General features: G+C 45.9%; 1 protein-coding gene across 1 annotated transcript in view; it reads left to right on the top strand.

Annotated features, from left to right (window-relative positions):
• eys (eyes shut homolog) overlaps positions 1-23,454 on the top strand; it is a 117,861-nt gene that overhangs the window by 82,253 nt on the left and 12,154 nt on the right. The window contains 5 exon segments of the mRNA XM_060073813.1: positions 2,180-2,339; positions 10,598-10,706; positions 13,385-13,602; positions 18,690-18,868; positions 22,015-22,197. Of these exon segments, the coding sequence (XP_059929796.1) occupies positions 2,180-2,339; positions 10,598-10,706; positions 13,385-13,602; positions 18,690-18,868; positions 22,015-22,197 (849 nt within the window).

Here is a 23,454-nt window from a genome sequence, read left to right as displayed (position 1 = left end):
GATTTGATCATGAGAAAGAAAGGAAAAATAAAACCATGATGGCTTTTATCCCGCACTCCTAACCATCCAAGCCCTTCTCATCCTTGTCTTTGTTCATGGTGGAATTTGGATCCAGAAGTTAACTTTTTTCTGGCGGATTGTGCGGACGATGCATTGTTACTCCTCCCCCTCCCCTGTCTTATATGGTGATCTGAGTGTCGAGTTGTCAGGCCCCACGCCCCCCCCACGACTTGGACGACCAATGTTCAGAGAAAAGGGGACACGCGTACCTTTTATCTTCGATGCTATAATGGCTAATAGCAGCGTCTCCCCCTTCTCTTTTTTTGACATCAGAGGACGTGTAGGGAGGGAACTGAAGGGAAACGCCAGAGATCAAACAGACAAAGTTAATCAGAAGGGAACCCAAAGACATGCATTGAGATGGGAGCAGATTCTGCCCCTCCTTCTCTCGCCTCTCCTCTCCTTTATGCACCTCCCTCCCTCCCAAAAGTGTTCCATTCTCCCTCCCTCGGGACCTCTCCTTGACGGCTAGAGAGGAGAAAGAGAAAGCAGGGGGGAGGGAGCTGGAGAGAGAGAGAGAGAGAGACAGAGAGAGAGAGAGAGAGAGAGAGAGAGAGTGTAAAGAAAATGTAGGATGTATGTGCGTGTGAGTGCATGATAAAGAGAGAAAGGGTGTGTGCGTGTGCGTGTGCGTGCGTGCGTGCATGAGCACATATGTGTGCATGATAGAGTGGGAGAGGAAAGGAGAGGGAAGGGAAATCCAAATGTGTGTATGTTTGTGTGTACGTGGGTGTGTTTGTATGCCTGCATGCACGTACGTGTGTGCATAAGCACACACGTACGTGCCTGATAGAAAGTGAGGCAGAGAGGGGCAGAGCCAGGATACGTGTGTGTGTGTGTGTGTGTGTGTGTGTGTGTGTGTGTGTGTGTGTGTGTGTGTGTGTGTGTGTGTGTGTGTGTGTGTGTGTGTGTGTGTGTGTGTGTGTGTGTGTGTGTGTGTGTGTGTGTGTGTGTGTGTGTGTGTGTGTGTGCGTGCGTGCGTGCGTGCGTGCGTGCGTGCGTGCGTGCGTGCGTGCGTGCGTGCGTGCGTGCGTGCGTGCGTGCGTGCGTGCGTGCGTGCGTGCGTGCGTGCGTGCGTGCGTGCGTGCGCATGACAGAGGGAGCCAGAGAGGGAACAGGTGACAGCCGGTGACTGCAGGACGAACACGCGGTTAGTTGCAGCACAGGGTAACCGGGCCATCGGGGGACGGGAGGGAACATCCCCCTAACGCAAGAAAAATAGGAAAATAAAAGACGGGCCAAGATGTGTTTCCTACCGACAGAGATTTATGGTTTACAAATAACTCAAAAGTGCTAACAGGGGACAGCTGCCTTGGAATGAGATGAAGGGGCAGTGAAGTGGTAAAATGTTCAGGATGGTATTTTTTTATTGTACGTATCGTTTTTTGGGGTTGTTTCTTCGATGTAAACGCGGACACGTTTATCGACGCTGCCGTGATGTTTAACATCGCCACATATACGGTAGATGAGTGAGTTATCTCAGATGATTGAATAGGGTGTGTGTGTGTGTGTGTGTGTGTGTGTGTGTGTGTGTGTGTGTGTGTGTGTGTGTGTGTGTGTGTGTGTGTGTGTGTGATAAGATTTACAACGCGGCTCCAGGTCATAAACAAAAGGCTTTATCGTAGCGTATGTGAACACTGTGAACAACTGCCTTGAGTTGGAAGTCGTTTAGCACCTCAGTTCTTTTGCAATGATGCAAGCTAAAATATCCGTAACTGAGGAATTCAATTAGAGCATTAAATTAGAATTTATTGATTATTGAATTGAACACCCCTAAGTCGTTATGCGTTATACACCATAAAAAAAAACTCTCAGCATAATAACAACTTCCTATAAGTTCATAAAACGCTTTTTGAACATGACGAATACATGAATACGTTCACTATTTCACTATAAACTTTGACTTTCATTTGGAGGAAAGACCAAATCCTGTCCAAGCCATATATTATCCTCTGGTTGCGTTTGTTTTGGTGTTTGTCTTACACGCCTGGGGGACGCGTTGGGGAAAGGCACAATTGATTGTTATTGGTTCGTACCCCGGATTCACTTTATCTTTTCTGAAGCGGTTACCTTTAGCCTTCCACCTCCATCCACTCCTCTTCCTTGTGTTTTATCGTAGCCCAGGAACAGGGTTTGGGAGATCGCTTCCTTCACGTGTTCCTCGAGGATGGAAGGGTTGCAGCCCGCCTGGGATGCGTGGGTGGAGCTGGTGGAGTCACACTAACCACAAGCTCCGACCACAACATCGACAACAACAGATGGATACCTGTCACAGTCAGGTACGATCCAAAGAAGATCCTGCTGTGTGTCGGAGTCTCTCTCTCTCTCTCTCTCTCTCTCTCTCTCTCTCTCTCTCTCTCTCTCTCTCTCTCTCTCTCTCTCTCTCTCTCTCTCTCTCTCTCTCTCTCTCTCCCCCCCCCCTGTGCTTTGCAGAATCAAGCTCTTTATTACAGAGAACGGTCGTCTTCCACTGCCTTCATTCATTTCTGGGTGAACTCAGGAATAGGACGTTTTTTCTGTACAGTCAATTCCACAAAAACGCAGTACCACCTCGTCTAACCTCGCACCCCCGTGGTCTCTGGCTAAAATATATACCTTTTCAGAAAGCTTGTCAAAGGAAATTTATGTATTCGTTGGCAATTTATTTTCGTTCAACGTGCAGCAACTTGAAAGTCTTTAAGCCGCTAATGGACTTATTAGTGGTGCTGGTACCTTAATCATGTTTAGCAGGTTTAACACCTCTCTCTCTATCGCTCTCTCTCTCCCTCTCTCTCTATCGCTCTCTCTCTCTCTCTCTCTCTCTCTCTCTCTCTCTCTCTCTCTCTCTCTCTCTCTCTCTCTCTCTCTCTCTCTCTCTCTCTCTCTCTCTCTCTCTCTCTCAGAGCATTAGTCACACACTAGAAAGAGTGCTTTAATTGACTACAGCAGACTAGCTCAACCATGTGCCCCCATAGGGCACATTGTAAGGTAGATTTAAGGGTTGGAACTCACGCAGCCGAAATGGTGGAGGGGTGGCCACGCGGTTGTCTGTGCACTGAGAACAATGCACATGAATGAGTTGGGGTAAACATTGATTAGGCTGTTGATGTATTGTTGTTTGTATAAACAAGAGAGAGTAATTGGAGTTTGCTGACTTCCTTGGGTTGCTTTGTTACTTTTGGAATGTGTGCATCATTGCATCATTAAAATCCCATTACCAAAAAGTGTGATATATTCTGATTGATTAAGGGTGAGGCAAGTAGCATAGCCAAAATCGGTATACAGGGCAGTTTGTATAATGAAGCCCCCCTTTATAGCAGTAAAGGGGGCTATTATATTGTTCGACTGGAATCCCAATTTGGTAATAGTGATTATTCTTATCATTAGTTAGACTTGTGTAATACACATTAACGTATCACTTGTGCCCCTTTAAAGGCACCCAGTGCAACTTTCGAGGCTTAAAAATAAACATTCAATTTCTAGTCTTTTTTACATGTAGTAAGTTTCAATAACTCCATACCATTACATACCGACATTCAAGCAGCAAAGATGAGACGTCGTTGTGTGGTGAGAACTGATACAAAATCGATAACAACAACAATGCCGCCATTTTCTTTATTTTTTGTAACCTACAATAAATAAAGCAGGCTTCCAGTCAATGGAAAAATGGCTTCTCCCCACCGGCGATTGTTGTTGTTTACGATTTTCTATCAGTTCTCACCACACAACGACGTCTCATCTTTGCTCCTTGAATGTCGATATGTAATGGTATGGAGTTATTGAAACTTACTACGTGTAAAAAAGACTAGAAATTGAATGTTTATTTTTCATTGAATGTTTACATAAAGTTGCACTGGGTGCCTTTAAGAATGTCAAAGCCTTGATGCAGAATGTGAAGACATCGAAAGTCTTGGAAAAAGCAGTCTGAGATTTTGAAGTATTTCCAAACAAGGACAAAAAAACCACCACAGCCAAAAAAACAATTAGAACGCATCAGGCCTTTGAAAATGTTTTAAGTACCACATTAGATTCAACAAGAAGGGAGGAACGGCAATTTCTACAATAAGGATATCATTGGAGACATTGCAACAAAACGTAATAGAGGCTCAGTAAGAGCAATAAGGTTTTGATATTGTAGGCCTCCTGAGGAGAACCGCCAATTTCAGTTATCGGTTGAATTCATCTCGGAGGAACGCAGCTGAGAGAAGGAAGCGCCTTCATCTCACTGCAGCGGCTGAGGCCTGCCGTGCACGTCTCGGGCGTCCTAGGACCACAATGCCTTCTGCAGTGCTGCAAAGCGGCTGGAGCTCCGATCACGCTGGCTTATTCTAGTCGTTAAGATGAAAAGTGCAGCGCACGGCGAGCCGGGAGAACTCCGTTTGCGGCTTCGGCGAGATGCGTCGGAACGCAGAGCCGGAGCGAGAGAGAACGAGAGAGAACGGTTTCCGATACGGTGATGCTCAAAACGAAGATAACTACAGAGACACCTGCAGACGTCTATAATTATCCCCCCGTTGGACCGATTTCAACCAATCGTCCGAGTTTCGGGCCGATTGAAATGTTGTGAGATGTACAGCGGGATCCGTTACCCTAATAGCCTGCTTTCAACGGCAGGGCCGTTCTTCAGGCGCTGGCGCTCTCACCTCCTCTGACTCCAGCGCCTCACTAATCACCCTGGGGGGGCGAGCAGGGAAGGGGGGGCCACGCAATGTGCATTGTGAATATTTAATCGCTAATTTAGCAGCCCTCGCCGTTAGTGAGCGTAATTGGATGAGTCGCGACGTCCCCTCGTGTAAGCAGCTTGTTCTACAGTCGGATTGGTCTGAATGAACTAGGTCAAGTTAGAAGAAGCTAATATAAAAATAAACCGGGAGCTTTTCACTTTTTTTTGGGGGGGGGGGGGGATTTTCAAACACCAAAGAAATGAGGAGTGCAGTTTTGCCGCGCTTGGTTCCAGACATGTTTCGACGGTATTTGAAAGGAGGTTTATATTGAGATAAGTTAACAAGCCCCTCTTCTCCAGGCCCTTTGGATGATGCAGTGCCTCAAAGGCGTCCAACGCGGATGTGGTTCGGGTTTGCAGTCTCTGCTTCCGTTACGTAACGCCAGTGGTAGTCCATCTATTATGCATCAAATAGCAGCTATCATTCCAGGAGCATATTTAGCCTTGCTTGGGGCCTCGGGTAGAGCATTACTAAGAGCCTTCATTATAGTGCCTTCGTTAGAGACTTAGTAAGTGCAATAGAGTGTCTTACTTAGAGACTTAGGATGAGACTTACGAAGAGCTTTAGCTACAGCGTCTTAGTTAGAGTGTCTTAGTTAGAGCCTTAGTAAGAGCCTTACAGCGTCTTAAGAGGGCCTTCTTTAGAGACGCGCCGCAACTGCGTTGTGTCGTCTTCAGGGTTTCTTTGTGCATTGAAACCAATCAATGGCCTCCAAAGTATGATGTCATCGGACGTATCGCATCGGGTGACTGTGGAGCGCCTTCCGTCGATGATCATGGCTCCGGCGGAGATGAGCAGTGAGTCAGGGCCTTAATCTGCGCCATAGTTATTTACATCGTTAGAGAGCCCTGGTAAGTGTGCGATGGATCCCTAGTTAGGGCCTTTTAGACTCCTAAATACTTAACTGGAGCAGCTGCTAAACCGTCCTAAAGTCTTTGTGAGCGCCTTAAATATTATCAACCGTTGATATTTCCCTTGGATTTAAGTTTAATTGAAGATCAGGAAGTTCTTTCAATGAAATGAAACAATGCAATTGTTGTTGCAATGGATGTTCAACTGAGAACCAGATTGAAGCCAGAACAGTTATCAACTTTGATTATCACAGATTATCTCTTTAATTAAGATGCATAGTAAACAACAGTGTTTGAGATTAATTCAAAATGTGTTCCATGTGTCAGATAAAAGAAAGAAACTATACAATGCCAAAAACCTGGTTGTTTTGCAGCTTCTGACTATTTTCTTCGTGATAAAGATTAAACACAGGCTGACAAAAATGAATTGACTTTCTCCAGCCGTGGTGGGGCATCATTCCCATGATAGGGCAAATATGTACGTGAGGAATTGACGTCACCACAACCTGTGCAGATGTAACAGTCGCTAAAGACACGCGGCGCCTTCTGATACGTTCCATGTCCTTTTAAACACCTCTGCCATTCAAAGTGTGTGTTTTTCTTCTGGATTATCAGGGATATTTGGGCTCTTTCAAGCTGCCTGTTGCTGGAGAGCTATCCGGCCTGCTGTGCTGCGTGAATGAAACTAGGCCCCCAACCATTTCCCAATTATACCCAGTTTACAAAGCAAGCCTTTCTTTTGGAGCGTTGTCTGCTCCTGCCATCCATGGGAACAGGGTTCAGGTTACCATTGTTATTTTTATGCATATAATTGGTGTTAACTGCAAGGTTCAATGTGTAGATTCTTCTTCGTCTGTAAATCAATGCAATCACAGCTGAGGTTTTATTCATTCAGAAATGCGGACATTCATAGGCCTTTCTGACAATAAGTGACAATATCACAGATACAAAAGAGAAAACAAATTAAGGTCTAAGGAAAACAATAAGGAGGAATATTATTTGTCTCCACCCTCTTTGAACAGTGACCTGGGGAAAAGACTGACATTGTTCTAATTTAGTCACACACAGACACACACACACACACACACACACACACACACACACACACACACACACACACACACACACACACACACACACACACACACACACACACATCATTATAAATGTAGCGATGACAAATCACTTAAGCGCAGTGCATTAGCCAAATGAGGGACTGCAGAAATGATGGGATGGGGGCTTAATTGTTGGAAAATCGAAGCATCATATTTCGTTTGTGTGCTGTGTGTTGTGTCCATATTGTGTTTGTCTGAACTGTGTTGCGTTCATATTGTGGTAGTGTGTTTTGTCCATACTGTTTGGGTACAGTGTGTTGTGTTCATAATTGTGTTTGTGTGTAGTGTGTTGTGTCCATATTGTGTGTTGTGTTCATATTGTGTTTGGGTCTGTTGTGTTACTGTTGTGTTTGTGCAAAGCATTTTGTGTTTATATTGCGTTTGTGCGCAGAGTGATGTGGTCATATTCTGTTGGTGTGCAGCATGTTGTGTTCATCTGTTGTGTGAAAGTCCACGAGGGCTCTGTGAGTGATTTTAAAGTGTTTATTTCATCACTGCTCTTCCGGTGAGGAGAGAGAAACAGCACCTTTCTTGTGTGTGTGTGTGTGTGTGTGTGTGTGTGTGTGTGTGTGTGTGTGTGTGTGTGTGTGTGTGTGTGTGTGTGTGTGTGTGTGTGTGTGTGTGTGTGTGTGTGTGTGTGTGTGTGTGTGTGTGTGCGTGTGTATCTGTGTGTGTGTGTGTGTGCACACAAGCGCCCATAAACACATCCAAGCACACACTAAGCTAACATCTAAGCACTACTGTGCTACGGGTGCAATGGGATCATTGTTATGATGATGAGCGAGGTGGAAGGTCGCCATTTCAATTATACTACCACCGCCCCTTCTACCCCTACTTCTACTACCACAACTACTAGATCTACTTTTACTACAACGCTCAAGGCAACTACTATACCCCTATTCCAAGTACTACTACTACTGCTGATACAGCTTCTGCTACTACGATGCTGCTACTACTAACAATACCAAAAACAACAAAACCCAAGCCATTTGCTTTGCACTGCCATACCCCAGTCGGCTTGCTGCGATTGAAAGCCATGTCAATGAGCCTATTCCAAATACCACTACTACTACAACTAGGTACTACTCCTCCTTCTGCTACTGATACGGCTTCTGCTACTACGATGCTGCTCCTACTACTTACAATAACACCAACAATACTAAAAACAACAAACCCACGCCGTTTTGCTTTGCCCTGCCATACCGCAGCCAGCGTGCTGCGAGTGAAGCCATGCTAATGAGCCTGTTAGAGCCACGGCTGGCCTGCGCGCCTCAGCCCCCATCACGGCCCATCACCGTGTTTGCTTAGTGGGCAGGCCCGCCGTCTCTCGGAGGGGAACGCAACGCCGCATTAGCATATCACGCTGGATGCTAGCAAACTCTTCCAGTACGCCTGGAAGAATATGGAGGGGGAGGGGAAAATGAATGCAAACACATATATATATATATATATATATATATATATTAGAGCTGTCAAGCGATTAAAATATTTAATCGTGATTAATCGCATTAATGTCATAGTTAACTCTAATTAATCGCGATTAATCGCAAATTATTTTTCTATGCTAAATATCCCTTGATTTTTTTGTCCCATAATTCTTCTCATTTTAATTCTCTTATCAACATGGTGAAGTGCATCGGCTTGCCTTGTGCAAATGATTTTTTATTGATAACAACATTGGCATATACACTGATCAAAACAGGACGATACAAAAAAAGAGCCTATAGTGCAATTAAACGACTGCTTTGAACAAATGTCATTTGAACATAGCAGTCAGGCTACTGCTTCTTTGTTTTGAGCCAAAGAAAAAAAAAATTTATATATATTTTTTTTTTTATAAAATAATTGCGTTAATCGCGCGATAAAAAATTTAACGCCGTTAGATTTGGTTTGCGTTAACGCCGTTAATAACGCGTTTAACTGACAGCTCTAATATATATATATATATATATATATATATATATATATATATATATATATATATATGTGTGTGTGTGTATATATATTAGGGGTGTAACGGTACACAAAAATCTCGGTTCGGTACGTACCTCGGTTTTGAGGTCACGGTTCGGTTCATTCTCAGCACAGTAAGAAATCAAAATGCTAAACATATATGTGCTTCATAACATGTGCTTCAAGTTGTTCAAAACACACTTTTGTGCTTTTTACAATAGGAACATTAGACAATACAAAGCTAGAATTCTGCTCAAAAATATAAAGATGTAGAAATAAAAATAAATAACTGGCTCAGACTTTTTTTTTTCTAAATATATTATCTAATGTGCAACAATGAACAATTGCAACACTAAACAGTTTCAAGTTGTTGCTCAGATTAAATAACATGAATAAGGCTCAGACTGTTTCCCCCCCCCCCCCCCCCCCCTAACCCCCAAACATACATACATACATACATACATACATACATACATACATACATACATACATACATACATACATACATACATACATACATACATACATACATACATACATACATACATGTATATGTATGCAATGATTCCCCTTGTCTTGGAAGTTTCTTTGGGTCTGTTTTATTTCAATGAGTTTGTTTACCAACATGCTCTCCCTCCTAACTTCCCAACCTGTAATTATTCCTACCTGAGGTTGTGTGCCTGTGATTGCCACCTGGGGTGCGCCCAAAAAAGGCTGTTTGAAATTAGCATGAGGGCGATTGCCCTGATTGCTTACATCTGGTCATTAAAGTAGATTTTTCTATTCAAGAAGCGGCAGGCAATCACAAAGGAGCCCATGAGCTAGTCAATGAATTTCAAACGGCACACGGTCTTGATTTGCTGCCGTGTGATTAGCCCTGTGCCGAATACACAGGGGCCAAATTGAGGTCAGGGAGAAACAAATGGCACTTGTGGGTGCGTGTGTGTGTGTGTGTGTGTGCGCGCGTGTGTGTGTGTGTGTGTGCCAATCTCTTTGAAATCACAATGATAAATCGGGGACAAAAATCGATGAACAAAAGCTTGCAGCTTGTAACGTGTCCTGTTTTCTGCTTCATTGTTTTAGGACTGTTTGCACCGAGGCTTCATGTGTGGCAGCCTTGTTTAACCTTTTGCATAAAATATGTCCCGGTAAAGAGGACGATATATGTTGGCTGGGCCTCCGCTGATGTATGTGCAGGATCGCAGCACTTGACTCCAACCAAAGCTGGATTATGACACAAGTAGACCAGCTACTTAACATTACGGCTGCAGCCTGAATGACTAATGCAATTGTGTGTGTCCCCAGAGAGACGCAGAGGGGTCAAATGATAAAAGTGTGGCCCTCCTCGTTAGGTTTATAACGGGGCTCTAGTCGGGTGCCCTCATTTGGTTTTTTATCGTGAATTAATCCTGAATGACATAATGAGCGCCTCATTCGTTTCGTTTTGACTTGTACTGCATCACCTCGAAGGTAATTATACGTGGACAGCGGAAAAATGTTTGTGTGATTTTTATGACGACAACTGCTTATGTATTCGGGAACCGTCTCGAATGCTGTTCCCGTCGAGTCGTCCAACCTTGGCCCCACTTGACGGCACATTTCTGCTCCACGTTTTCCGCTTCGCTCAGGAACACAATGGGTTGCGCCTCTATTCCTGGACTCGGTATTTAAATCCAGCGGCGGGACCCTTACACCCACCCAAGCCCACGTTTGTGTTGTCACCTCTCGGGGGTTTGAGCCGAAAGCTGAGGAAACAAACGCTGGATTCCTCCGCTGAAGCTAATCTACCCGCCACCCCACAGTCCCGGCACAATAGGAAGGAGGATCATTCATGGCGACATTGTGGATTGCGTTACCGAAAAAGCCGTTCCTAACAATCTCTCCCTCTCTCTTCTTCCTGCCTTCCTTTGAACAGATACCAGCTGCCCGTTGGAGGCCCGGGAGGTGTGTGCACAATAGAACTCGCTGTAGGTAACGCCACAGCCAAACATCTGGAGGAACGCGTCTCAGAGGCCACATCCGAGGTACGGTATTGCCGACGATACGTTTCTGCTGTCGCTGTGAATGTTTCATTCACTGCACTCCTGTGCATGAATCAATGGGTCGTGTCTGATTGGTGATATCGTACATAGACATAAACGATACAGTATTACATCAGCACCCCTGCACTAATTGTCTGTAACTCTCCATGGTTGCCATGAATATTTCATTCGATACTCCCGTGAGACAATCAATCTTAAATTTCCACTGATCGTAAATGTACCCATCATTTATATTCCCTATGACAACGGCACAAATGCACTTATTGTCTTTTTGTATCTACTGTTGCTATGAATATTTCCCTCACCGCCCCTGAGAATGAATTCATTTACATTCCGTCGTTATCATTTCAGTATAGTATTTGATCAACACCACTGCACCTATTCTCTGTTGTTATACCGCGCTATTAATATTCACCTCACGACTCCCTCGAGTCTATAAATGGCTCAATTCTGAGTGGTTATCTCACATGTAAACATGTGTTATTAGCCAGTAACACCTTGACAGCTGAAGTGAAGACAGCTCAGTGAGGCATTGTGTGTGTAAGAGTTGTTGATACAATGTCCCTTACCGTATAATTATATTAAAAAGATACAGTATTAAGCATTAACTAACAGTTCAGTTAATGAAAGAGTCTAGTATCCTTTACTCATGGTGTTGATGTTTACCAATAGTGTTCATTCATGGTAACTGAGGTAATCATTTATGCATTATTTAATAACCCTAACCTATCCCTGACTCTATCGATAACCCCTATGCTAACAATAATGCTAATTTCTGCATGAACTATTAATTATTTTAATTCTTTTTTATCCATGTAATTCGGTAATAATGTTTAATAGATTAGGCCTTTGTTAAGTGTTTCCGAAAAAAATATCAAATGTGTGGATTAAATGTAAATATATTTATATAAAACCTTCCTAAGAGATGGCCTTTTTTTAAATCAATGCCAAATGAGATTTGTCCTTCTCTGTAACGCAGCGGTAGGGGGCAGATGATTATGACTCAGTTGTGAAATTGTCCATAAGGTAGAATAAGCAGTCGGTTCACGGGGTATTTATTCTGCCTAATTACCCCTGCTCATCAAATTAATTTAGAAGGAAAGGAGGGTTATTTAAGGAAAAATACTGATAAACGTCCTGTAGACGTTACGTTTCAGCTTCTAATCGTGCACAAATGAAAATGTGAAAATGTCTTTCCTCAATGAATGACCTAAAAAACTCAAAAGACTGCTATCCAGGAATCTGGGACTTACTACTCAGCAAAGTGTTTTCCCGGGACAATGCTCGGTGCTGTAATTTCTAAGTTATCCCAGGAAGGACGGATCTAAATACGCCCATTTCGTAAATGTCTGCCAGGGTTTTGATGGTACCACTGTGTTTCCCATACCTAGCAATTTTCACTATTTTTAGTCCTTTCCTGGCAACTTTTCAATGTGTTTCACAATGAATGGCAGCTAATAGGATCAGGCCCATGCATACGCCCGCAACGAAGCCGTAATAAGGCTGTGCACAGATGGGGGCGCAATTACTCCAGAGCAGTGGGAAGGCTACAGAATCCCACTGGTAAATGTTAGACTCAAATCAAAGTCATCCTATTGATTAGACTGCATGCAAAACGAACATGTACGATCTTGTGATAATAGTTTTTTTTTGAGGGTATCATTTATGCATTATTTAATAACCCTAACCCATCCCTGACTCTATCGATAACTATGCTAACAATAATGCTAATTATTAACATGAGGGACATCTTGCTTCTATTCTTCCCGGGGTTTTTATGTCCTTTCATGTTCCTACATTTAATTTGAAGTTCTTTATCTTACTTATCTGCGTGAGTCTGCGTGATGCTGTTTGTCTAGCGGCGCGTGGTAATGACTGGGTCGATACCGTAGACGATCTCATAGCGGAGTAACGTCATCGTATCGGCACGCATTCGCAATTGATACCCGATCAATAGCTCAATTGCACTTTGTTTCGCCTCTGTTTTAAAACATCGCATCACATAAATGGCTACGACCGTGTTGTATATCTGTATATCGACTCGAAGATTGAATTTGGATGGGAACTTGTGAATGGGGGGGGGGGGGGGGTATCCCACAGTAAGGCTGTGATGTAGCTTGTGTGTTCTGTCGCCGCCACATTGAGTTCATGAGTTCAAGGTGGATAATAGTCAGAAGCTGCAAAACAACCAGGTTGTTGGCCTTGTATAGTTTCTTAAAAGGCTGAAAGGCATTTCAGAATAGGACAGAATAGGACAGAAATGTTGGTGTTTCATGAAATCATGAAACGGAGATAATGAGGAAATTGACAGTGACAACTGGGGTATGCTTTGATAGATAGTTTTTAAAGTTTGTACTTTATTATGATACAACATTTTGGTTGGAAAATTAAGTTTTGGCTCATAGCATGATCCAAGATATGAGTCCAGCCTGTTTGTGCTTTGAATTATCTTTTGATTCACTGCATTATTTAGTGATTCACAAATACATAAGTCCAAAAACAAAACAAAACTGTTTTCCTTTACATTGAAAACTGGGTAGAAACGGTACTCATCCGACACATGGGACGCATTTCGGAATTCATATCAGACACCGTGAATCAAAAGATAAATCCCCGGTACTCGTCTTAAAGACCCCCCTTTATCTTTGTGCGGTCGGCAGGCGGCCATGGGACCCGTGTTCCTGGGGGGCCTGCCCCCCCACCAGGGCCCCCACCAGGCCAGGGGGGTCCGGCCGTTGGTGGGCTGCGTCAGAGAGCTCCGGGTCAACGCCCGTCCCGTGTTCCTGCCCCGCGAGGCAACGCTGGGGAGGAACGTCCAGAACTGCGACCCTCCCGCCTGTCAGCACCGTCCGTGTCGTAACGGGGGGACCTGCGTCGGGTGAGCCCCTAGTATCAGCCTTTTTGTTTTTTTATCTCAACGTTTCACCAGTAATACTATTAATGTTTCATTGGTATTCGTAAAACCGTGATAGCCGAGTGGCTAGGGTGTCGTGTGAGTACCGTTCAACAGGTTTTGGGTTTGAATCCCAGAGTGCACAGTCTAGCCGTAGAGATCCCTGAGCATGATGATTAATGCCAACCTAATCGTCAATGACTTTTATCTAAAAGATTTAATAATAGATTCACTGTGAGTGGCTTTGGAGGAAAATGTCTGGTAAAGGTGCAACGTGTTCGATTATTAGGTTAATACATTCAAAACTAATTTCCGGATAAAACTCAGGTCTCCTTGTTGGCAAGGATAAAAGCGCATTCAAATTTGTTGATTATCTATAACTTGTTATTGATTAATTTATTATCTATTCATTTAACCATTTTATTCAAGTAGGTAAGTAACATTAATTGTGAGAATAAATTAAATTATTGTATTATATTTTATCTATTAAAGAACATATAACTCAGAGACACACATTAATGGGAAGTGGTAAGTTCCTTACCACTTCCCATTAATTTCCCTTTTTTAGGAATGTTTAGAAAAAATGTATGTACTCTTCACTCTTCACCTGAGGTAATTAAATATGCCTAAAGCTAAAGAAATTATTAAATAAGTAAAGCAAACCAGACAGAATCAATTAACAGACCTCATTAGCCAACTGGCTGCGGATAAGAGCTACATTGAAATAAAACGTCCTCATTAGTTTATCAAAAGCAGGAACGTCGGATTTCCTAGCCGATTAAACTCCCTAAACGTGTGGAGGAGCGTTTCTCTCTTACCCCCTGAACAATGGGAAGACACCCTCTCACCAAGATGAAGGCTGGGCGGGCCAACCACAGAGAAAGACTGAAGCTAGGCCCGGTACTGCTGCCACGCTGACCGGCTGCTATGCTGGAGAACCACGGGTAGTTGATGGATCTTTTGGGCTCACTGCAGATGTACACCGAGCTGCTGACCCATGGCCAGAACACAACGAGACGCAAAAAAATTTTTTTTTTTTATACATGGCTTGTGTGTGTGGCTGATTTAATGGAGCACTTTGAGATATTTGGTTCTAGAAAACATCTTTTTTATTTCATAAATAACATATTTTTTACTTCAAAACTCAAATGAGACAACAACTCCATGTTTTCCCAGAAGAGTACACAGGGATTCTTATGAATGTTGCTCATTACATTGTTGGCTGCAATGCGTCTTTGATTTCTGAAGGATAAGATTAATCAGAAAGGATCCGTCTGAGCGCTCGTGTGTTTGTGTCTGTTTGTCATTCTGCCTTGACACACTTAAAAATAATAAGCATATTATTAAGGGAGAAAATCCATCTTTTGGCATTCTAACAAAGAGCCCTTGTCGAAATGGATTTCAATATACGTTTAACAGCATTATGTAAGAAACAAGGCCAATCAAAGGAACTGCATATCTGGTGACAACATGCAGCTATGGCGTTAAGGTCTTGCATTTATAAAGATTGCTTTTATGCATTGAACATAGCTATTGGCACAGCCCTGTAACATGTCGGTCGTACACAATCTCACACGTGTAAACAGAACATGAAGGTCCATAGGCTCACTGAAGGCAGCCCGTTCAAAGCATACATTTCCCTGCGTTGAGTGTGTGGAGTGGCAATTCTCTCCTATTTATCCGTCCGCCAAGCGATGTTTGTCATAGATCCAGGTCAGGTTGCATTCGTCACGTACAGAATCATACCTTTCCGCCTAGCAGTGAAACCCCTTCGACGGTACATTGATAATAAATGATCAACACACAATAATTAATTACAAGAGAGTGGAATAGGTGTAATAAAGTACTAATAGATAATAATGATAATATAATAATTATAATAAATACTGATCAAATAGACCAAACAACGAATTACAATTCAATTAAATCAGGGTATATAAAGCTATATATATATATATATATTTCATTTCAATTTCAAACCTTTATTTACACTCGTAGGGCATTGACGTTTGCCACACCACATCTGTGTACGTGTACAGATGCGGTGCACGAACCAGTATCGAATGTCCAGTATTAGTGCGGTACATTTAGTGTACCGTCTGCCCCACAAACACGGCGCCTCTCCTGCGACCCAGACGGGGAGAAGAGGCCGCCGTTCAGGTGTCGACGGTCCTGAATCATGACTCCGGCCCTCGTCGACACACACCGTTCCGCTGAGCCGAACTGCTGCTAGAAATGGCCGACTCTGTGAGTAGAAACGAACGCGACCGAGGCTACGTTATAGGGATCACGACCCTGACGTAGTGTACACAGTCGTCGGGATGGAGCGCTCGCTTAAAGTGTGTGCGACGGAGAAGCGAGGCTGTGGTTCCGTACGGACAAAGAGGGAGCGTGAGAGAGAGAGAGAGCAGGTCAGGCTTCATACACGAGTGCTCGTCTAAACATACGCTCTGTTAGCTCTGTCTCAGCGACTTGAGGCGAAGACGGGAAGACACTAACCGCCCTTTTCCCGCAACATTTATTTAATAAAACTGTATTTTATTATAATTCGCTCAAGGGAGTCGGCGTTACATCAATGCTGGAGCTGTGCTCGTGTGCGTGCGTGCGTGCGTGCGTGTGTGTGTGTTTATATAACCTGCCAGACGGAGAAGGTGAATGAAGTCTGCGTTCCACGTTTAGCTCCCCTGTCGGGAATAGAAGGTTCTGTTTTGGTATTCACTTTGTGTGCCCTTCACCTCGGCTGAGACCAACGTACCGACGAGAAAATATATACAAAAAACATGCAACTCCTTTTGAACCTTTGGGTTGACCGGTTGGACCAACAACAGGGCATGCGATTATTAATTGGCGCGTTTATGAAATTAATTATATTTAACGTGTAGAGCTTTTATTTTACGGTATCCTATAAAGCCGGGGTTCCTAAACTCTTTCATCTGGGGACCCAAAACACAATTTCAATTTGTGCTCAGGATCCAATCGAACCACACACTCAAACCCAAACCAATGGCTTGGGTAAGGCTGCTGTAGAGAAAACACAAAATAGCATTCCTCTCTAAAACAAACCCCTCATCAGGAGTGTTTTGTTGCGCGGTGTGTGTGGGGCCGGGAAAGGGACTTTAACTTTAATAGCATGGTAATCCAATTCAACTGGGCCATAAAGCAAGCCCCGATTCATACCTCCCAGCGCCCCGTGGCATCAGAGAGACCTTGGGAGCCCGTAATGGTCAACTAAATGGTGATCTCACATGTCGGGAATAAAGCAGCAGTTTGTCCTTCTTTCTCCCTCGATGCAAACTGAAGAGGCTGCGGCCTGAGAACCTTCTACAACACCGACAGTGTTTATTAGGAAGACCTCATCACCAGCCCCACGGACACTTTCACTTCAGAGGGAAACACAGTCCGTTAATAACTTACAGGGGATAATGTGGAAAGATGTATGGGCTTCCAGGGCTTATTGTTCCAGCTGACAGAGAAATCACAAGATAAGCGGTGAATTATTAATCATGTTATCTGTAACTCATAAGATTACAAATGTAGTCTCTCTCTCAATCATTTAGCCAATGTCAAACGTCATGCTATAAATGCTTGCTCTGCACCTACCTATAAACATGTAGGTTTGCATTCGCTGGGTTTATAAACATGAAATTTGTCATTACATAACAGTGTCACGCTTCGTTCTTCCGGTTTTTTCCCAACTTACAAAACTTAACGTATTTATTTATTCATATAATGTCATGGAAGAAAAATCTAAAGGTCTTCTTTAGTGTCTCCTTTAGAAGACACTAATCTTTAGAACTCGACAACCCAAAGGTAGACTCTGCAACAACATCAAGCGCGTCTCTCTCCATCTCCTAAACAAACCTTTTACTTTTCTCTTTATCGTTCACATTAACGAACCAACAGACACCAACAGAGATATGAACCGTCCGCGTTCCCGGAGAATCTTTGTACCTCTTCGTCGTGATTACTAACGATCCTCAACCCGAGTGACGGCGCGTAAATATTTCATTTCCAAGACGGCGGTTGATTTTTTTTGGAGGAGCGGGTTACATCCTGCACTGAGGCTTCTCAGAGTCCATTACTAATGGATGCTTTCTGAGATCCCCACCAATGCTCTCTGCATCTGGTTTCATCCGTCGGAAAAGGTTGGGTGCTTCACAGACCATCCCAGAGTGAACGTTCCTCTGAATGCGAGTGCACCAAACCTTCACTCGTCGCCAGGGGAGATAAAGCAGACACATGTGGAATGCGCGCGTTTATTTTCCTGCATTTTTGGTTCTCTCTCGTTTTTATTTCTCCCGCTACGTCTTTCATGTCGGCCTCGTGAATACATTTGATCTCCTCGGCGACGGCTCGCCTTGAGTTCGGCTCGGGCGGGGAGAATCTCGCCACCTGCGTTCTGCAGCGCGTCAGAGCAGTCGACTGTATTTGAGCTGTTCCAAGGCCGATGCACTGAAGCTGTTTTGTCCTTTTGTTGGATTATCATTATTCTGTGTTGATATCCGGTCCCTTTTTGCCTTTGACGGTTGCTACGGCCCTGCCAGCCCACATTTGATTTATCAAAAAGCAACACAAATGGGAGTAAATTGTATACGACGTGCTGTGACGTCAACTAATTTGTTCTCCTACTCTATTGCTTCTTTTATAATAACGACGTCTGTCTGTCTGTCCATCTGCATGTCTGTGTCGTCCGTCCGTCTCACTGTCTGTCTGTCTGTCTGTCCATCCGTCTGTCTTGTCCGTCTTGTCTATCTGTCCGTCTGTCTTGTCCGTCCGTCCGTCCATCCGTCTGTCTTGTCCGTATTGTCTGTCTGTCCATCCCTGTGTCTTGTCCGTATCGTCTGTCTGTCTTGTCCGTCTTGTCCGTCCGTCCCTCTCTTCTGTCCGTCCGTCCGTCCGTCCGTCCGTCTGTCTTGTCCGTCCGTCCGTCTGTCTTGTCTGTCCTGTCCGTCCCTCTCTTCTGTCCGTCCGTCCTTCGGTCTGTCTTGTCCGTCCGTCCGTCTGTCTTGTCTGTCTTGTCCGTCCGTCCGTCCCTCCCTCCCGCCTTCCCGTCTGTCCCGTCCGTCTCTCAGCTGCGACGCGGAGGACTGGTTCTGCGAGTGTCCGCCGCGCTTCACCGGCGAGCTGTGCCAGTTCAGCGCCTGCCAGCGGGACCCCTGCGGACACGGGGCCACCTGCGTCCCCCGGGCCCCCCAGGGGGGGGCCGTGTGCCTGTGTCCCTACGGGAGACGGGGCCTCCTGTGCGACGAAGGTAGGGCCGCACGCCGCCGCCGCCGCCGACCACCGGGGCGACCACTCAACGGCGTTTAAGCGGGACTGATCCGGCGCTAGGCCGGGCCCAGGCGGTGTAGGGATTGTCGTCGAGGGTTTGGATGTATGCAAAAAGGTGTTAGGACACGGCCCTAATGGCTGTGATAAGAAGGGCCCCGTTCTTCAAAGCAGTTAATGAAACCGCTTGAAACTCCTCCAGGAAATCACGCCAGAGGTGCATCGACTTCTGGGTAATCCGCTCAATCCGTGCTTTTGTCGGATGCATAAAACACAGCGTCCTCGTCCCTCCGGCGGCTCTTTGATCTCAGCATCAACGCGGTCACACTCAATATGGATTAGGTTAAAAGATTCACGTTGGAGAAAGAAACAAAAAAACCTCGTCTCTGAAGCGCGACGGGTCAAACGGCACGAACGGGTCCCCGCCGTCAGGCCGAAAGGGACCGCCGGGCGACGTCAAAGACCTCCCTGGTAGTGTCTGCCAACAGAGCGGGAAAGCAGGGTGGTGACGCAGGATGTGTGTGTGTGTGGGGGTGGGGGGGGGGGATATGCAGAGTGGGGGAGGGGGGGGGATGTGGCCATGCGACAAATCCCCCAGACAGACTCCCCCCAGACGCCCTCGTGGAGGAGACTCTGATCTCCGAGTGTCACACAAGGCCTGGCTGACATTCACATTTCTGATCCCGATCACGGCGGATAAGATCGGAGTTAATATTGATTACCGCGCCGAGGTCTCCTTAACTTAACCAAGCTTTGGTGCATTTGAACGTGAAGATGTTTTCTGCAGATGTGTCACTCTGGTGGGAAAATGACTTTTTTTTTTCTTTTTTACTGCTTGTGGTGGTAAAAAAAAAAATGGAATCCATATTTTCTTGTGAAATTGCCTCAATCTTCCTTCCCCTTTAGCACCAGACGTGACCCAGAATTCCTTTTTTCTTTTCCATATTTTACATCCCCCTTTGGTCCCGATGTCCTACTTATAAAAAAAAAGAACAGAAACCAAAGAGGCTATTAAACGAGCGGCAAATGGTCTCAAACACGCGACAATAACGGCGACATATCGCAACGGAAACTGTTGCCTTGTGCGTTCATTAATCTCAAATTGTTCTTTAATTCTAATTTGCTTCAATAAACTGAACTGTTGGTGCGCTTTGCATAGCGGCATCCATTCAGCTGGCAGTTGGGGACGCCATAAAATCATCTGAACGCCCTTAATGGTTTCTCATGTAGCTGTTGTTTTTCCCTGCTTTCCCTGTCCTTACTCAACACAAACATATCAAGCCATGTTCTGGGCCTCTGGCGTTCTGCTCGCTGGAGAGCTGAGTCTCTCTGTCTGGGAGCGGTGAGTCTACTCGCTGGGCGATGGTGAAATAGAAACACTCATCCAAACGGACTCGTCCGTGTTGTCTCACAGCGTCCAACCCACGAAGTCCGAGGCGACCTTGAGCCAACACTGCTACTCTTCATTTGAAATAAACACGAGCCCGTCGCCGTCTCTCGCCCGAGCTTCGTTCATCATCCTCAACGTCTTGTTAATACGTGTCGGCGTGTTCTCAACCGGCCTAATTCAACCACGTACACCCTGACGCAAATGCCCCCCCCCCCCCTTGGTGCCCGGGGTAGAACGCCGTGGCGTTGACCCCCTCGCACGACGTCTCAACACTATTAATCACTGCCGGCGTGTGTTGTGTTTGTGTGCGTCGGTACGTTTCGGTACTGCCGGTCTGTGTTGTGTGTCTGTGTGCGTCGGTACGTTTCGGTACAGCCGGTGTGTGTGGTGTGTTTGTGTGCGTCGGCGTTGAACCCACTGCGTGGGGCGCGGCGGTGCGCTCAGGTGGGCGAGACCTCTCGCCTGCCAAGGCTTACCGCCTCAGCGGAGAAGCCTGCCCACTTGGTACCCCGGAGGCGAGGAGAGATCGTCATCGCGATGCCGATGAGCTCCGACATGCCCGGCCTCAGACTAGCCGCTGGTTGTAAGGAGGTGACCGGTCACTGACCAGTCTGGGTATTAACAGCAGCAGCAGGGGGAAAAAAAGAAGGAAGAAAAAAACGAAGAAGAGTGGGGAAAAAAGAATCGAAGCTTTATTAATAATTCAACAGGCAAACAGAGCAGCACGCAGACACACAGAGGGGTGTGTTGGATCCCACTTAGCTGTAGCCCGGGGCTAACGGAAAAGGAAGGAGGGGGGGCACAAAAAATGTATGCAAGCTATCTTGGTGATACGGCCATCCCCCATTATGCGTTTTGAGATTTGATTGCCCTGTAAAAACACGACACTGTGATATCATGAACTGGGTGGAGTGGGGAAGGGGCGAAGGAGGCGGTGTGTGTGTGTGTGTGTGTGTGTGTGTGGGGGGGGGGGGGGGGGTTTACATTGGGTCTCTGGTGTAAAATCAGGTGTTTTGAGTGGGCCGAGGCGAGAGACAAGGAATACATTATTGAATCACCGATGCAGTCTGAATGCATAAGCCCACCGGTGTAAATTGATCATCTTTGAGAATGATTTAGCTATTCTAGTGCATATTATGCGGGGGGATGGTGGGGTGTAACGAAGGCGCATGTGTGCCAGAATTCTTTCTGAAGAGCTATTAATGAAAGTAAAATGGGAATGCAGGGGTGACTACTCGAAAAAGCAGGCCATCTTTTCATTGCATTCATAAAACAGAATGGCACCAGCTCTGGGCTGTTCCCTAGCGTGGGGCGCTAGCGCCATCTATTGGTGACCGTTAGCGCTACTGGGCACCGAGCCATTGAGTGGGAATGCAACTACGACTCAATGCTGCAGCCTCACAGCTCTGTGCACGCACAACACTGCATCAATCTATCCAGAAAGAAGAAGAAAAAACACAACGCACAAACCCTGAATCCCAAACGCCATTACCGTTGTCGTTAAGTAGCGCAGAGCTTGTTATCCCTGTACGTGCTCGCTAACGCCATTAGTGCGCTGTCAAACGCAGGTGTAATCTGCTGTGTTTGATTCTACCCGTCAAATGTATCCCTGTGAGCCCCTGGTCTTTCTGCGGGGTTTCCTTTGTGTCGCCGTCGTGTGTGGTCCGATTGGCGGACCGCACCGCGGCTTGTCGATTTGATTGGCCACGGATTGACCAAACGCTTTGTCCTCCTCGCAGCCATCAACATAACCCGGCCCAGGTTCGGCGGCGGCGGCGCGCTGGGCCACACGTCCTTCCTGGCCTACTCCCCCGTCCCGGGCCTCGGCGCCTTCTACGAGATCCGGCTGCGCTTCACCCTCGCCGACAACGCCTCGGCCACGAGGGACAACCTGGTGCTGTACTCTGGGCAGAAGGGCCGCGGTGAGACACCAGAGGGAACATAAGCACCGACGCACTGAGAAGGCCCCCCTTTCTGTGAGGCGTCACGTGGGCACCGGCGAACCCGTCGGCATTAGCCACTCCCGGAAGGAAGGTCCTTTTGCGAGGGACTCCGGTCGTTAGGTGCGGCAAAGCCCCAAGTCCTCTTAGAAGTTGTAATCAGCCGGGCTTCCCTCGAGGCCGTCTCTCGGTGGCCCGTTCGCTGAGACACCGGCAATGATGACTTCCTGCGTGGGAGAATGAGGATGGCCATTAGTTGACCCTCCATCCAAACTATTATTGTGAATGAGTTTCCTGGACAGGGCTTCACCGCACTCTCGGCGATTCGGCGTAATCGTCACTTATCGTCATCCAAGGAGCCGTCGAGATCCGGAGATCCCCCCCCCCCCCCCCCCCTATGATGATGATGAAGATGATGCTGATGATGGGGTTGAAGATGGTCCACAGCCCTTCGTCCCGCTCAGCGCTTTGCAATCTGTCCCCTTCATCAGCCCGGCCCTCGTCACTGACATATTTAATCAGGAGTGAATGGAAGGAAGAGCGGCGAGGTCGTGATTCATGCGCCGGCCTGCGATTGGTTCCCCGCGCCGCATGTCGCCGGGCACGCAGGAAGATTAAAACAGTGCACGTGAGGACATGGGAGCTAACAAGCCTCGTGCGCTGATGGTGCAACGTACCGAAGATAAACGACCCACATGCTCATTGATCTAATGAGAGAGTCCTTAGCAGACAAGAGTTGATAAGACGTAATCAGGTTTAAATTATTAAGACCGCGTTCATCCCCCCGTTTAAATTTCCCACTGAGACGTGGTTCTGTTCACCGCAGTATCGACATAAGTTGGGTTTTAGCGAGTTATGTTGGGCTACAAATATAAGTATCAGACTTAAAGGGTATGAGGATAGTGTATCAGACCTAAGGGTTAGCTGGATAGTGTATCAGACTTAAGGGTTAGCTGGATAGTGTATCAGACCTAAGGGTTAGCTGGATAGTGTATCGGACCTAAGGGTTAGCTGGATAGTGTATCAGACCTAAGGGTTAGCTGGATAGTGTATCAGACCTAAGGGTTAGCTGGTGAGTGTATCAGACCTAAGGGTTAGCTGGATAGTGTATCGGACTTAAGGGTTTGGTGGATAGTGTATCAGGCTAGGTTCAGTGCTTTAGGTTTAAGGGGTAGGAGGATAGTATATCAGGCTAGGAGTGCTGCTTGGTTTGATCCCCAAAGTGTTCAGCCTAGCACA

The sequence above is a fragment of the Gadus macrocephalus genome, chromosome 15 (genome assembly GCF_031168955.1).
Source record: "Gadus macrocephalus chromosome 15, ASM3116895v1".
NCBI classification, from domain to species: domain Eukaryota; kingdom Metazoa; phylum Chordata; class Actinopteri; order Gadiformes; family Gadidae; genus Gadus; species Gadus macrocephalus.
This window is presented reverse-complemented; position numbering and strand designations above follow the sequence as displayed.